Consider the following 14,656-nt stretch of genomic DNA (forward strand, 5'->3'; position numbering starts at 1 on the left):
CCATACTTTACTCAGTTAACATACTATTATTGATCTGTCCTCCAAAACAGCACTTTTATTTATGATCCCTTGTGCCTCAGCTGGTAAAGAACCCGCCTACAATGAGGGAGACCAGGGTTTGATCCCTGGGTTGGGAAGATCCCCTGGAGAAGGGAAAGGTTACCCACTCCAGTATTCTGACTTGGAGAATTCCATGGACCGTATAGTCCATGGGGTCACAAAAAGTCGGACACAACTTTCACGACTTTCACAACAACTCCTAAGGTCTTCCAACAATCCCCAACAGCCTCATGATCTAAAAAAGTGCTTCCAGTTACTAAAACCTCCCATTTTAACGTCTATCTCTATCATCATCTTCAGAGTTTCTTGTAGTACCGCTAGCACTTCTGATGACTCTCCTGATCAAAACTGTTCTCCAGAACAGCAGACTGTCAGAGACCATAATAAAACGAGGCATAAAACCAAGGAAAGCACAAAATGGCCAATTAGCACACACTGGCCTTTGACAGCCCTCCATTCCCTCTATGGCTCTGGATGGCTGACCAATAAGAATAACTACTTGCATTGTACTTTATTACAAGTACTGTACAGAGTACAATAGGGTGGCAGGATTATGACATAGGGAAGAGCACTGACGCTGGAGACAGACTCTGGGTTCAAATTCCCACTGTGTTATCTTGGACATTTAACTGCTCTGTGCTTCAGATTCCCAAATTTGTAATATGCAGACAGTTATAGTATCTGCCTCACAGGGTCACTGTTTCGTTTAAAGGTAAAGATTTCAACAAGCATTGGCCACGTTATTTTATGAGTCAGCATAATCTTAAATGAGGTATGCTGTTTGTTATAATCCACATAGTAAGATGAAGAAACCCACCCTTCAAGAGGTTAAAACAGCAACATACAGCTAATAAAAGGTGATGCTAGGGTGTGAGCCCAGGCATTTTACCCACTGAGCTGTACTAGACTATATGTGAGCATTAAAAGAAACTATTTGTACTTACTTAGCTCTGTGGTTGTTGTCTCCCTCAAATATAGAAAAGGATGTGAGAGCACAACCACCATTGTCTAATGATGTGGATTTTTCAATGAGATTGGTCACAAAATCATCAAAGTGACTGCCAACTTCCTTCATAAAAACGGGCTTCAATTCCTAGAATTTTAAGACAAAGAAAACCATTAAGAACTAACTAGTTTATGAGTTGTTAACATTTTTTAAAGGGTTCTCTGGTTGGTTTTTTTTGGCTGTCCAGGACAGGATATGGGATCTTAGTTCTCCAACCTGGTTCCCTATGAAAAGAAATCCATGTTAAGTGAATTCACAGGAGTAAAAACAGAAAAGTGATTTCTATATGCATCTGACCTGTAGTTTCAGAAACTGCTACTGAAAAAGCAACATGATGATTTATGTCAACTAAATGAACTCCTCTGAATTACATATAAACCAAAATGACAGAAATGCTAAAAATAACTTCAAATTTTTATATGGAAAACAAAGTAAAAATCAATATTATGTCACCATTATACAATTTTAAGTCCCCTTCTGAAGCAACACCTTCAGCACCAAGTACCCAGTGTTTATAAGTCATGTCTTTACTGTATGATACCAACATTCATACAATATTTACTCCTACCTCTATAGCTATATATTTATCTACTCTATAACACATACATTTATAACAGAATTGTTATACATTTTAACACTTCAAAACTTACAGAGTCTTCAAAAAGCACTGGCCAAAAGAATTTCTTCAAATTACAAGAGGCCACCTACTGTGGATGCTCAAATTGTAAATTGTGGTATTTTTAAACTGGCAGGACTCATGTATACAAAGAAAAACGAAGCATTACTTACTAATTTCTTCAAGAAAACAAAATGCTCTCCCTTCTAATTATATTAGTTAGGTTGAACCTAAGCCTTTGACTGTGTGGATCACAATCAACTGCGGAAAATTCTGAAAGAGATGGGAATACCAGAGCACCTGACCTGCCTCTTGAGAAACCTGTATGCAGATCAGAAAGCAACAGTCAGAACTGGACATGGAACAACAGACTGGTTCCAAATAGGAAAAGGAGTACGTCAACGCTGTATATTGTCACCCTGCTTATTTAATTTCTATGCAGAGTACATCATGAGAAATGCTGGGCTGGAAGAAGCACAAGCTGGAGTCAAGATTGTCAGGAGAAATATCAGTAACCTCAGATATGCAGATGACACCACCCTTATGGCAGAAAATAAAGAGGAACTAAAGAGCCTCTTGATGAAAGTGAAAGAGGAGAGGGAAAAAGTTGGCTTAAAGCTCAACATTCAGAAAACGAAGATCATGGCATCCGGTCCCATCACTTCGTGGGAAATAGATGGGGCAACAGTGGAAACAGTGTCAGACTTTATCTTTTTGGGCTCCAAAATCACTGCAGATGGTGATTGCAGCCATGAAATTAAAAGACGCTTACTCCTTGGAAGAAAAGTTATGACCAACCTAGATAGCATATTCAAAAGCAGAGATATTACTTTGCCAACAAAAGTCTGTTTAGTCAAGGCTATGGTTTTTCCAGTGGTCATGTATGGATACAAGAGTTGCACTGTGAAGAAAGCTGAGCACTGAAGAATTGATGCTTTTGAACTGTGGTGTTGGAGAAGACTCTTGACAGTCCCTTGCACTGCAAGGAGATCCAACCAGTCCATTCTAAAGGAGATCAGCCCTGGGTGTTCTCTGGAAGGAATGATGCTACAGCTGAAACTCCAGTACTCTGGCCACCTCATGCAAAGAGTTGACTCATTGGAAAAGACTCTGATGCTGGGAGGGATTGGGGGTAGGAGGAGAAAAGGACGACAGAGGATGAGATGGCTGGATGGCATCACCGACCTGATGGGCGTGAGTCTGAGTGAACTCCGGGAGATGGTAATGGACAGGGAGGCCTGGCGTGCTGCAATTCATGGGGTCACAAAGAGTAGGACATGACTGAGCAACTGAACTGAACTGAAAATATTTGAAGTAGCCTTTTTTCTGGATTCTGTTTTTGCTTTCTGGATTGTTTTGATTTGGTTTTAATATTTATTTGGCTGCACAGGATCCCAGTTGCAGCACACAGGATCTTCTTCCTTACATTGTACAGGATCTATCCTTGTGGCGCATGGACTATCTAGTTGTGGCACACAGGCTCAGTAGTTGAGGAGCACTGGCTTAGTTGCTCCATGGCATGTGGGATCTTAGTTCCCCAACCAGGGATCAAACCCACGTCCTCTGTACTGCAGGGTGGATTTTTAACCACTGGACCATCAGGAAAGTCCTGGACTCTTAACAGTTTGACCAAGTCCTTTAAAAGCAAAGCCTTAAAATATTAATGTATCTAATGAAACTATGTGAAAGCTTTTCAGACTACTTTCTCCCAGAGTTCTCAAATGTTTGGGTAGGGGGGAGGTGGGAGAGGTCTTGGGCAGTGAGTATACACTGAAATCCCAGCCCTCAGGACAGTGAAACTGAGCAGGATCCTATGAGGCTCCTGGGCACAAGTCTTTCTGTGTCCTAGTTTCTTGTTTGAAGGAAACAGGCTTCATTCAGCCTCCTTGACCTTCCTTACAAAGGTTCAAACAGTGGCTAATCATTGAAGGAATGGAATGCAGAAACAAGGGAGGGGCACTGAAGAAACAAGAGTGCAGGGTCTTCCCTGGAGGTCCAGTGGTGAAGACTCTGCTTCCACTGCAAGGAGCATGGGCTCAATTCCTGGGCATTCTTGGTCAGGGAACTAAGATCCCACAGCCCATGAGAAAGTGAGAAAGTGAAGTCGCTCAGTCGTGTCCGACTCTTTGCGACCCCATGAACTGTAGCCTACCAGGCTCCTCGGTCCATGGAATTTTCCAGGCAAGAGTACTGGAGTGGGTTGCCGTTTCCTTCTCCAGGGGATCTTCCCCACCCAGGGATCGAACTTGGGTCTCCTGCATTGCAGACAGTCACTTTACCATTTGAGCCACCTATGAAAACTTACCACATTAAATCATTATAACTAGGCTCAATCACATCTTTATTATCAAAATAGGAACCATTACAATCAACACACTTTTGCCAATGAGAAAAGTTTGTTTATTCCTGTAGCGTAAAAATCTGTGCTTCAGGATTCAGTGAACTCTTGGAAAGCATTTTCTGTCTCCTGCTGGTTGTAGAAGTGTTTTCCCTGCAAAAAGTTGTCCAGATGCTTGAAGAAGTGGTAGTCAGTTGGTAAGAGGTTAGGTGAATATGGTGGATGAGAGAAAACTCTGTAGCCCAATTAGTTCAACTTCTGAAGCATTGGCTGTGTGACATGCAGTTGGGTGTTGCCACGCAGAAGAATCGGGCCCTTTCTGTTGACCAATGCTGGCAGGAGGCGTGGCAGTTTTTGGTGCATTTCATTGATCTGCTGAGCATACTTGTCAGATGTAATGGTTTTGCTGGAATTCAGAAAGTGGCAGTGGATCAGACCAGCAGCAGACCACCAAACAGTGACCGTGACATTTTTTGGTGCAAGTTTGGCTTTGGGAAGCGCTTGGAAGCTTCTTCTGGTCCAATCACTCATCACTGCTGGTTGTCATATAAAATTCACTTTTTGTCCCACATCACAATCCAATCAAGAAACAGTTTGTTGTTGCTGCACAGAACAAGAGAAAATGGAACTTCAAAACAACGATATTTTTGGTTTGTGGTCGGCTCATTAGGCAAAAACTTATCGAGCTTTTTCACATATCTCCAATTTGCTTCAAATGCGGAAGGACCAAAGAATGGTTGAGGGTGACGTTGAGTTCTTTGGCAACTTCTTGTGTAGTTTTAAGAGGATCAGCTTCAATGATGGCTCTCAATTGGTCATTTTCATTTCCGATGGCCAGCCACCACAATCTTCATCTTCAAGGCTCTCAACTCCTTTGCAAAACTTCTTGAACTACCACTGCACTGCACATTCGTTAGCAGTTCCTGAGCTAAATGTGTTGTTGATATTGTCAGTTGTCTGATTCTTATGACCCATTCTGAACTCCAGTAACAAAATCGCTCGAACTTGCGTTTTGTCTAACATCATTTTCTAGTCTAAAATAAATATAAAATACACAGCAACTAATAAGTCATCAGTTTAAAAAAAAGCAAGAAATGTGCATTAAAATAATGTATAACACAAGCACATTTACTTGAGAATGTATTCCAATATCAAATGGCAAAGTTCAACAATGCAAAACCGCAATTACTTCTGCACCAATCTAATACTACACCAAACAGAAAAATTCAGGAAAGGTCACAAAGAGAAAGGAGATGCTAGTCCATATGTCCTACCAACCTCCCAGAATGCATCCTGGCTGACTGTTACCTGTACCACCAGGAAGGACCCTGAGTCAGAGACAACCTGGAAACTGATGCCACCCCATGAAACCCGAGACCGCGAGCCACGCGGCAGGGCAGTCCTCCTGGGCTCCCTCACTCTCCCACTCTCCACCCGGGTGCTCCTTCCCAACAAAGTCGCTTGCTTTGTCAGCACGTGTGTCTTCTCAAGACAATTTACCTCCTAGTGTTAGACAGGGGCCCATTCTCGGGCCCTAGAAAGGGTTCCCCTTCCTGCTACAGTTTTAAGGACAAAACATAGAGAACCTATGTCCCCTGGAAGAAATAGAGTTTTATAAAATTACTTGTTCACATTAAGGTTATTCAAATAGTATTTTTACTTTCTCTTGCTTGTTTCATTTCAATTACATGCCCCTCTTCATTCTGAAATTTTTCAATAGGTATGATGCTTCCCCAACCAAAAACAAAACACCCAAAAAAGTGGCACTCAAAAAAAAGGTTCTTTCCTCATTAAACTCTATTAATGCTTTTGCACTAACCTAAAAGAACTGAACTGCTTAATAAATCAAGGGATTTCTCCAACTACAAAAATGTTGTCCAACATAGAAATATACTGAAAGAGAAGAAAGGAAAGAATTCATTTGTTCCACTAAGTGCTAGAGACAGTTCTGGGCACTGTTGTGGCACTGTTTGTAGCACTGGTGAGATATGACAATGAACAAAACCTAGTCCCTGTCCTCACGGAACTTAAAATTCCAATGAGGGTAAACAGGACATACAGGATGCCAGATGGTGTTAGGCAAGAAATAAAGAGGGACTCAGGGAAAGAGGGGAGAAGGCAATGGCACCCCACTCCAGTACTCTTGCCTGGAAAATCCCATAGACGGAGGAGGCTACAGTCCATGGGGTTGCTAGGAGTTGGACAAGACTGAGCGACTTCAATTTCATGCACTGGAGAAGGAAATGGCAACCCACTCCAGTGTTCTTTCCTGGAGAATCCCAGGGATGGGGGAGCCTGGTGGGCTGCCGTCTATGGGGTCGCACAGAGTCGGACACAACTGAAGCGACTTAGCAGCAGCAGCACCAGGGAAAGAGGGTGTCATTTTTCAGAGGTCAGGGAAAGCCTCAAAGATTAAGATGACATTTGAGAATATCTGTAGAAGGTAAAAGCACAAGTTAGTTGATTTATATGTGGGGAAAGTACCAGAAAGAAAAAAGCATACGCGTAAAAAGGCCTGAGGCAGGAACACCCTTGACGTGTTTGAGAAATATCAAGGAAATAGGACATCACAGTTGAAGCAAAAGAGTGATAAGAGTTGAGGTCAGAAAAGAGGGGAGGGTGAAAAAAAAAGCAGGAGAGGGGCTAAACCATTTAAGGTCTTAACACTTTACAACCCTACTCATATCAGTTCACTGAAATCTCACTCAGCATTACAAAAAGAAGCCTGGGATCCTGAGAGGTGGTAATTAGGAATCAAGCCATTTCTTTTCACTAGATTCCTCATACCCTGGAATCAGTACCTTTCTCAATTAAGTACTGGGTCAAGTAGCGTGGCGGGGCGGGGCGGGGGGGTGTGCGGAGAGAACATAATGTATGTTACAAAGATATCAGTAAAAGCTGCTGAAATCAGGTCTTAATCTACCCAACTCAACTTAAACATACTCAGTCAGCTTCTCAAGGCACGAACTCTTCTTGTGCCTTAGTTATGTCTCACCCACAGATGAGCTGTTGCCACACATGCCAAAAAACTTGCAATTTCCAAAGGCTACAGCAATCTCCTTATCCTCACCCTCCTTGGCAATCAGACCATTCTCAATCACCTTCCTTTTCCCCTCATACTCCAAAAGTTTTACTGTAAACAAAGAATGCTGCCCACCATAAGCCACAGGCAGTGCAGTCGCCCCATCCACAGCCCCCCGCTGCCCTCAGGGGAATTCAGAATGGAGAAAAACTCTGTGTTTTGGATATACAGACTCCTAGACAGTAAGCTGATTGGCAGTAATCTTTCTGTGCTTGACTGTATGTTTTTTTCCAGGCAAAAATCACATATATACGTACAGATCTCCTGACTTCTCACCTGCTTCTTTTGAACACTCCCCTAAGAGTCACTGAGAGACTATTTCCTGGGCTTCAGGGCCCCTGAATAAGGTTCCTGAAACAAACTTAACTCACTTTTACATTCTGAGTTACTCTTTCAGTGGAAGTGAAACTCAGCAGGACCCTGTGGGGCCCTTCCAGGTATAAAAGCCTTTCTGTGTTCCCTGTTTCTTGTCTGCAGGGAAAAGGTTTGAGCCTCCTAAACCTTCCCTGCATTCCAAAGAATGGATTCATACTAATTAGATGTTACTAATGCAGAAACACATAAACTAAAAGATGTTTGCTCCTTGGAAGAAAAGCTATGATCAACCTAGACAGCATATCAAAAAGCAGAGACATTACTTTGCCAACAAAGGTCTGTACAGTCAAACTATGGTTTTTCCAGTAGTCATGTACGGATGTGAGAGTTCGACCATAAAGAAAGCTAAACATTGAAAAAAAAAAAAGAAAGCTAAACGTTGAAGAATTGGTGCTTTTGAATTTTGGTGTTGGAGAAGACTCTTGAGAGTCCCTTGCACTGCAAGGAGATCCAACCAGTCAATTCTAAAGGAAATCAACTCTGAATATTAATTAGAAGGACTGATGCTGAAGCTTCAATACTTTGGCCACCTGATGCAAAGAGCCAACTCATTAGAAAAGACCCTGATGCTGGGAAAGACTGAAGGCAGGAGGAGAAGGGATGACAGAGGACGAGATGGTTGGATGGCATCACCGACTCAGTGGACATGAGTTTGAGCAAGCTCCGGGACATAGTGGAGGACAGGGAAGCCTGGAGTGCTGCAATCCAAGGGGTCACAAAAAGTTGGACACAACTGAACAACAACAACAATGCAGAAACAAAGAAAAAGCAGTCAAGATACATAGTTCAACACTAAAACAGAATCCTGGTTCCTCCTCAAGGGATATACTGAGGAGTGATATAATGGCTCAGATGGTAAACAATCTGCCTGCTGTGTGGGAGACCTAGGTTTGATCCCTGGGTCGGGGAGATCCCTCAGGGAAGGGAATGGCTACCCGCTCCAGTATTCTTGCCTGAAGAATTCCATGGACAAAGGAGCCTGGGGAGGCTACAGTCTGTGTGGTCACAAAGAGTCAGACATAACTGAATGACTAACACTTCTGCTCCTATTCAACACTTAACAGATACATATCTTCAAATTGTTCTTCAGAAACAATTCCAGGTGGAAGATGGTAACTTTAGGCTCACAGTGCAGACTGGTCCAACCAGAAGGTTGCTGATTTGAGATTCCTAGAATAGCACCCTGTTACCTCTTTACCAATCAATCAGAAGAAAGTTACACACTCTATAGATATCTCCCCAAATGCTGCCCTGTCACCCCAAAAGTTGCCTTTAAAAATTCTTCCCTGAAAACCACCAGGAGTTCAGGTCTTTTGAGCATGAGCCACACATTCTCCTTGTGCAGGCAGGTACAGTACAGAATCCCCTGAGAAAGAAACTAGACATGGTTTTCTTGACAAAAGAGAAGCCATTTTTGGCCTTAAGAAACTTTGTTATCTAAGCCTGGTGACAATGCTTGCCTTTGAACAGGTCTCAGTAATTAAGGACATTAAAGGAAGTAAGGGAATGCATGGAACAAAGGAAAAAAGAGTCAAAAAACAACAGTTCAGCAATTAATCAATCCTAGTTTCTCCTCAAGGGATACATAATAAATCTTCCAGTTCAGCAGGAACTAAGGTCCTCACCAAGGTGGAAGCTGGAATCATAATGTTGGCCTCCAATCAACTAAAGCTTCTGTTGACCTCTGGCCCAATTTTATGCTGAATTTTCTTCAGCTCAAGCCCCTTCATGAGTATGCATGTACCCTTAAGTTAAGACTTTCCCAATTTCACTGTTGGAGGGACACTGTTTTGGGAAAGACCCCCCAGAATTTTCCAAGTAATAAATCACTCTCCCGTTCTTTGCCCTGGTTGTGTCTTTTGGTTCAACAAACACCCACCAGGGAGGGAGTGAACCCCATTTTTTTGAGTAACACTTGCTTGGTCCTTGCAATAAACCTTTCTCTGCTCTAAACACTAATATTTCAGTTTGTATGGTTTCATAGTATACCAGGCACATAAACTTGGATTTGATAAAGGCATTTCTTAATGCTGATGACATAAAATGGGTATTTTATGGCAAGACAAGACAAATTTTTTCTCTGCCTGTCCAAACCTCCTCCTTCCCCTTTAGCATATATTATGCACCTGCATTAATCTGACCTCCTTAGGAGATAACATACCTTCCTAATCTCCTCAAGGGTCACAATTCCTTCAGAGATAACCTTCCCTCTTAATCTTGTAAAGGGCCCCAATGACCCATAGTTTCCATGGGGATTGTGTAAGCTGTCAATAATGTCATTTAATGCATAGCCTCTGACTCAAAATGTAACTATCTATGACCTCTCATAGGTGGAACGGTTCTTAGAACTTTCTGAGAGGCTGTTCCCAGGTTATAGTCCTCAATTTGGCTCGAATTAAAGTTTTCATTTCTTTTTTAACAAGACTTTTCCATTTTTTTCATCAACAATAGCTTTGTCCTCTTTCTCTGAGGAATTAAAGTTGATAGAAGCTGCTGCCACTGGGACATAAGGAAGAACTCTATTGTTGACACTATTAAGTTTCTTTAGCCTCCTTCTTTCACATATCCAAGTACTGGTGAAAAATAAAGAGTGACTGCTTATTATTGTCATTCCTTTTGTAAGAGGGAATACAGAAAAACATAGTACAAGGAATGTTCCACTTCAGCCTTCTTCTGAGTTCTTCTATTATATGAAATTGGTTTTAATAGGCATTTCAAAACATGACCACAATAAATCTGTCTAAAAATGTCTATCAATAATCTGAAAAGGAGACTGAAGGTTATAGGCTTTCTAATTTATCTTCTCAATCTCATCCCTATTAACAGTCATTTCAGCCAGCCACGTAGTATGATTGTCCCAGCACAACAGATAGACAGAAGGATGATGGAAGGAGGCAGACCATTAACTAGAAACTATCTAAGCACCTTGCTTTTCTAATCTATCAAAGAACCTCATTTTTTAAAACAAGCAGCTCATGAAGACAACCTCTAAGATTTTAATAATCTGGAATAACCACCATGAAATGAAGACCCTATTGTTAGAACACAGTGAAGACGCACTAGTGATTAGAGATGAAGCTGGAGAAGCAAACAGGGTCTCCTTCATGACAGACCTTTAAGCCATTTTAAGATTTTATTCTTGGCCACACCACTTGTAGTATCTTAATCTTAGTTCCCCAACCAGGGATCAAACCCGCACCCTCAGCAGTTAAAAGTGAGAGGTGCTAACCACTGGACTGCCAGAGAATTCACTCATTTTAAGGATTTTTCATTTTATTCTAAGGACAACTAGAAACCATGATTTTTTAATAAGCACAAGGTTTACAAACATATTCCGATTTGCACTTTAGAAGGAGAACACTTCTACAATAAAAAGCCTTCCAAACAGAGGTTACTTTGGACTGAATCTTAAAATGAGAAGAGTAGGGTTGTTTTTGGATAAAATAACGGTTACAGAGGCATGAAAAGAAAAGTAGGCTGAGAGAAAGAAACACCAAGTGAAAATATATGCTCTGAGCACAGAGCACAAAACACTGTATTCTTGGCACTCTCAGAGGGCATGGAAGCTCTGCGTCGTTTCCCCATATCTGCCCTGTGCATCTCTCCCAGCTGGCTGTTCCTGAGTTATTATATCCTTTTCTAATAAAATGGTAACTTAGTAAGTAAAAAAGAAATTTAAAAATAAATTATACTCTGACTCCATAATATCATATCACTAGTTCATGAATTATTTGTTTCTCTGATTCACTGCCTGGCTTTGCACAGAGAATCTTTTTACCCTCACAGTGGCATGGAACCAGAAACCTGACCGTTTCATGCAAAGCCAGTAGAATAAAATAGGTTAATACAGTGTTTAAATTGACTCTCCAAGAGAGGTCTCCCCTGACAATTCACTCTAAAGTTACTGCATCTTATTCTTTTCATCACTGCACTTAATACAATCTGAAACGCTATATAGTTCTTTTTTGGTGTCTTAATGTCTACCTTCCCCACTTGGCTGTAAAACTATGTCTATTTGTTAACCACTGTACAGCCAGCTCTTAGCAAAGCGATCGCCAAGACAATAGGTGATAAACACATTTCCTAAGTTTTTGAAATCAACTCCTGCCACCAAAACTCTTACTCATACAACTGCTCACTTTATTCAATGTCTATTATTAATATAAAGCAGAAAGTAGATACTAAAAATAATAACACATAGCCCTGACTTCTTTGTGGAAACTATTAAGTAGAAGGGAGTAAAAATCATTATTATTGCCTGCAATGACTGTTATTAATTAAATGACTGCTTTATGCTAGATACTTTCTAAGGGGCTTTTATGTATTATTTCTAGTCTTAAAACAATCTCTGAAGTATGTAACAGAATGCCTATTTTACACATGAGAGATCTAAGCTTGAACAAGTCAAGTGATGTGACTTACCCAAGGTCACCACTTGTAGGCTACAGAACTAGGATCAGAACTCCAGTCTATGACCTAAGTTCACATTACATTATATTGCTTTCCACCATACTTTATATAAAATATTTTCTATGATTAAAAAAATATTTTTTTCTATATGATTAATGTAAGTCAAAAAAGTAAAACCTAAAAAGTCAGTGGTGTACATACATGTAGCCTGAAAATGACAGGTAATACAGTAAAAAGGTGTTGTTTAGCAGAAGTTTACAGTCCTAAGTAGTGCATTGTAATATACTCCTCCTCCAAAGGAAAAAAAAAAGTCTTGAGTATAACTATTACACAGTCCTTAATAAGGAAGCCAAAGTTCAAGATAAACCAGGAACTAATGAAATCAGAGCTCTGAATTTTAATCCCTTTTTTGTTGAAAATGAGATTCATCCTGGGCTATCTCCCAACTTAAGTTAGACTCTAATATTCTTGATATTACATTGTTATCAGCCTAAACTGACCTGAAACACACTTTTTAACCCCAAGCTACTTAGGTAGCTCCCTCATCTTAACCATCCAAATAGTATATTGTACTGCTTCTCATCATCGTTGCCTACCTCCTTCACTTCATTAGCCATTATTAAATGCCAGAAAATCAGAAAGGAGTAAAACTACATCCCCAGTAGTTACCAAATGATATATCCATCATTTTTTTAAATCACATTTTCAAAGAACATTTTAACACACACAAAAAAAGCCCACAAAATGATGTTAAGAAAATACACAAACTGATTATATAAATTGATGCTGATTTTGCCAGTGTATCTATGACACAAATGCCTACATGTGTCTACTTGGATCTGCATGTACAATACAAGAAAGAAAACAAATTACTGGGAGGAAATAAACCAAAATATTATTTCCAAGTGATGGGTATATGGGTTGTGTTTCCTTTTTATACTTTGTCTCGTATAAATTAAAACCCACATTAAGAAAATACATTCCTCCTGTTCTTAAAACAATCCTCCTGTTGTCATATGGTATCATAACATTAAAATAAAATCTGTTAAACCTTGTGCTTTCTTTTTTCTTAATATGCCACTGATTTTTCTTTGGCACTAAAAAAGAAAACAAATATTTGAAAAGAAAATACCTCAATCAGTGATATGCAGAACATTACTAATTTTGATATTTTGGATTCTCATTAACTATAAAACAGAGAGTAACCGTAATCTTTTCAATAGAGCTCTAACATCACATAATTTCTTATCACAAATACCAACTAACAGTAACCTCACTTTATAGCTTTCAATGAACACTTTAAAGGCATCTAATTCAGTTGTTGCTCCTCTTGCTTCTATTTTATATGTAGTATTATCAGCTAGCATGAGAAATGACTTCTCCAAAATCTCAGCTCCTAACGTAGTACCTGACAGACCAGGGGACCAAGTATGTGTTGTTCACAGAACTGAACATTCCCAAAGGCAGTATATGGGAGGGACATTTCCTCATTTTGTAAATAAGTGATGAAATCATAAAGAACAATGAACTTTCTCAAGGTTCCAAGAAGACTAAAGACTAACACATTTATGTATTTAAATAAAATAAGAAGAGGCAGAAAGGGAAACAGAAGAATGTACACAGCCAGAAGAAGGTAAGAAATGATCAGAAGACCAGAGGTAGTGAACTACAATAGACAGTTTTTACAGTGACTGTTACCATTCAATCTATCATTTCCCACCCCCTTCCTTAGTATCAGGACCCTTAATTTGCTACCTGGGCACTTAAATCCCAGAATAAATAAATTTCCCAGTCTCCCTTTGCACCTTGGTGTGGCCAGGAGACTAAGTTCTTGCCAATGAGATACAAGCAAAATTGGTTTGACCAAACCTCCAGAAAACTTCCTTAAAAGACAGCTGGTACCTGTTCCTTGCCCCATTTCTTTCCCTACATCAATTCTGTTCTTTGAATCTCAAATGAAATGGCTAGAGCCACTTGCAATGACAAAATGGGTCATGGCCTACAAATGGTGAGGTAGGGAGGAGGAAGGAACCAGAGTTACTATACCAGCTGTGGAACTCTCACCTCCAGATCATTCCCATGAGAGGAAAATGTATTTCTATCTTGTTTAAGTCACAATTATTTGGGTCCATCCTGTGTTACTCTTCAGCGTTACTGGTTGGGACATATACTTGGATAACTGAGATATTGAATGGTTTGCCTTGGAGACGAAGAGAGATCATTCTGTCGTTTTTGAGACTGCATCCAAGTACTGCATTTCTGACTCTCTTGTTGACCGTGATGGCTACCCCATTTCTTCTGAGGGATTCCTGCCCACAGTAGTAGATATAACAGTCATCTGAGTTAAATTCACCCATTCCAGTCCATTTTAGTTCGCTGATTCCTAGAATGTCGATGTTTACTCTTGCCAAAAAGGTCAGTTTTCATTCGAATCCCAAAGAAAGGCCATGCCAAAGAATGCTCAAACTACCACACAATTGCACTCATCTCACATGCTAGTAAAGTAATGCTCAAAATTCTCCAAGCCAGGCTTCAGCAATATGTGAACCATGAACTCCCTGATGTTCAAGCTGGTTTTAGAAAAGGCAGAGGAACCAGAGATCAAATTGCCAACATCCACTGGATCATGGAAAAAGCAAGAGAGTTCCAGAAAAACATCTATTTCTGCTTTATTGACTATGCCAAAGCCTTTGACTGTGTGGATCACAATCAACTGTGGAAAATTCTTCAAGAGATGGGAATACCAGACCACCTAACCTGCCTCTTGAG

The 14,656-nt window shown here is 40.4% G+C and overlaps 1 protein-coding gene across 2 annotated transcripts in view; it reads right to left on the reverse strand.

Annotated features, from left to right (window-relative positions):
• SOAT1 (sterol O-acyltransferase 1) overlaps positions 1-14,656 on the reverse strand; it is a 67,834-nt gene that overhangs the window by 19,018 nt on the left and 34,160 nt on the right. For both annotated transcript variants that reach the window (XM_040263890.1, XM_040263891.1), the window contains one exon: positions 1,005-1,153. In XM_040263890.1, coding sequence (XP_040119824.1) covers positions 1,005-1,153 — 149 coding nt within the window. The remainder of the gene's footprint in view (positions 1-1,004; positions 1,154-14,656) is intronic.

Source organism: Oryx dammah, unplaced genomic scaffold, assembly GCF_014754425.2.
Source record: "Oryx dammah isolate SB20612 unplaced genomic scaffold, SCBI_Odam_1.1 HiC_scaffold_21, whole genome shotgun sequence".
NCBI classification, from domain to species: Eukaryota; Metazoa; Chordata; class Mammalia; order Artiodactyla; family Bovidae; genus Oryx; species Oryx dammah.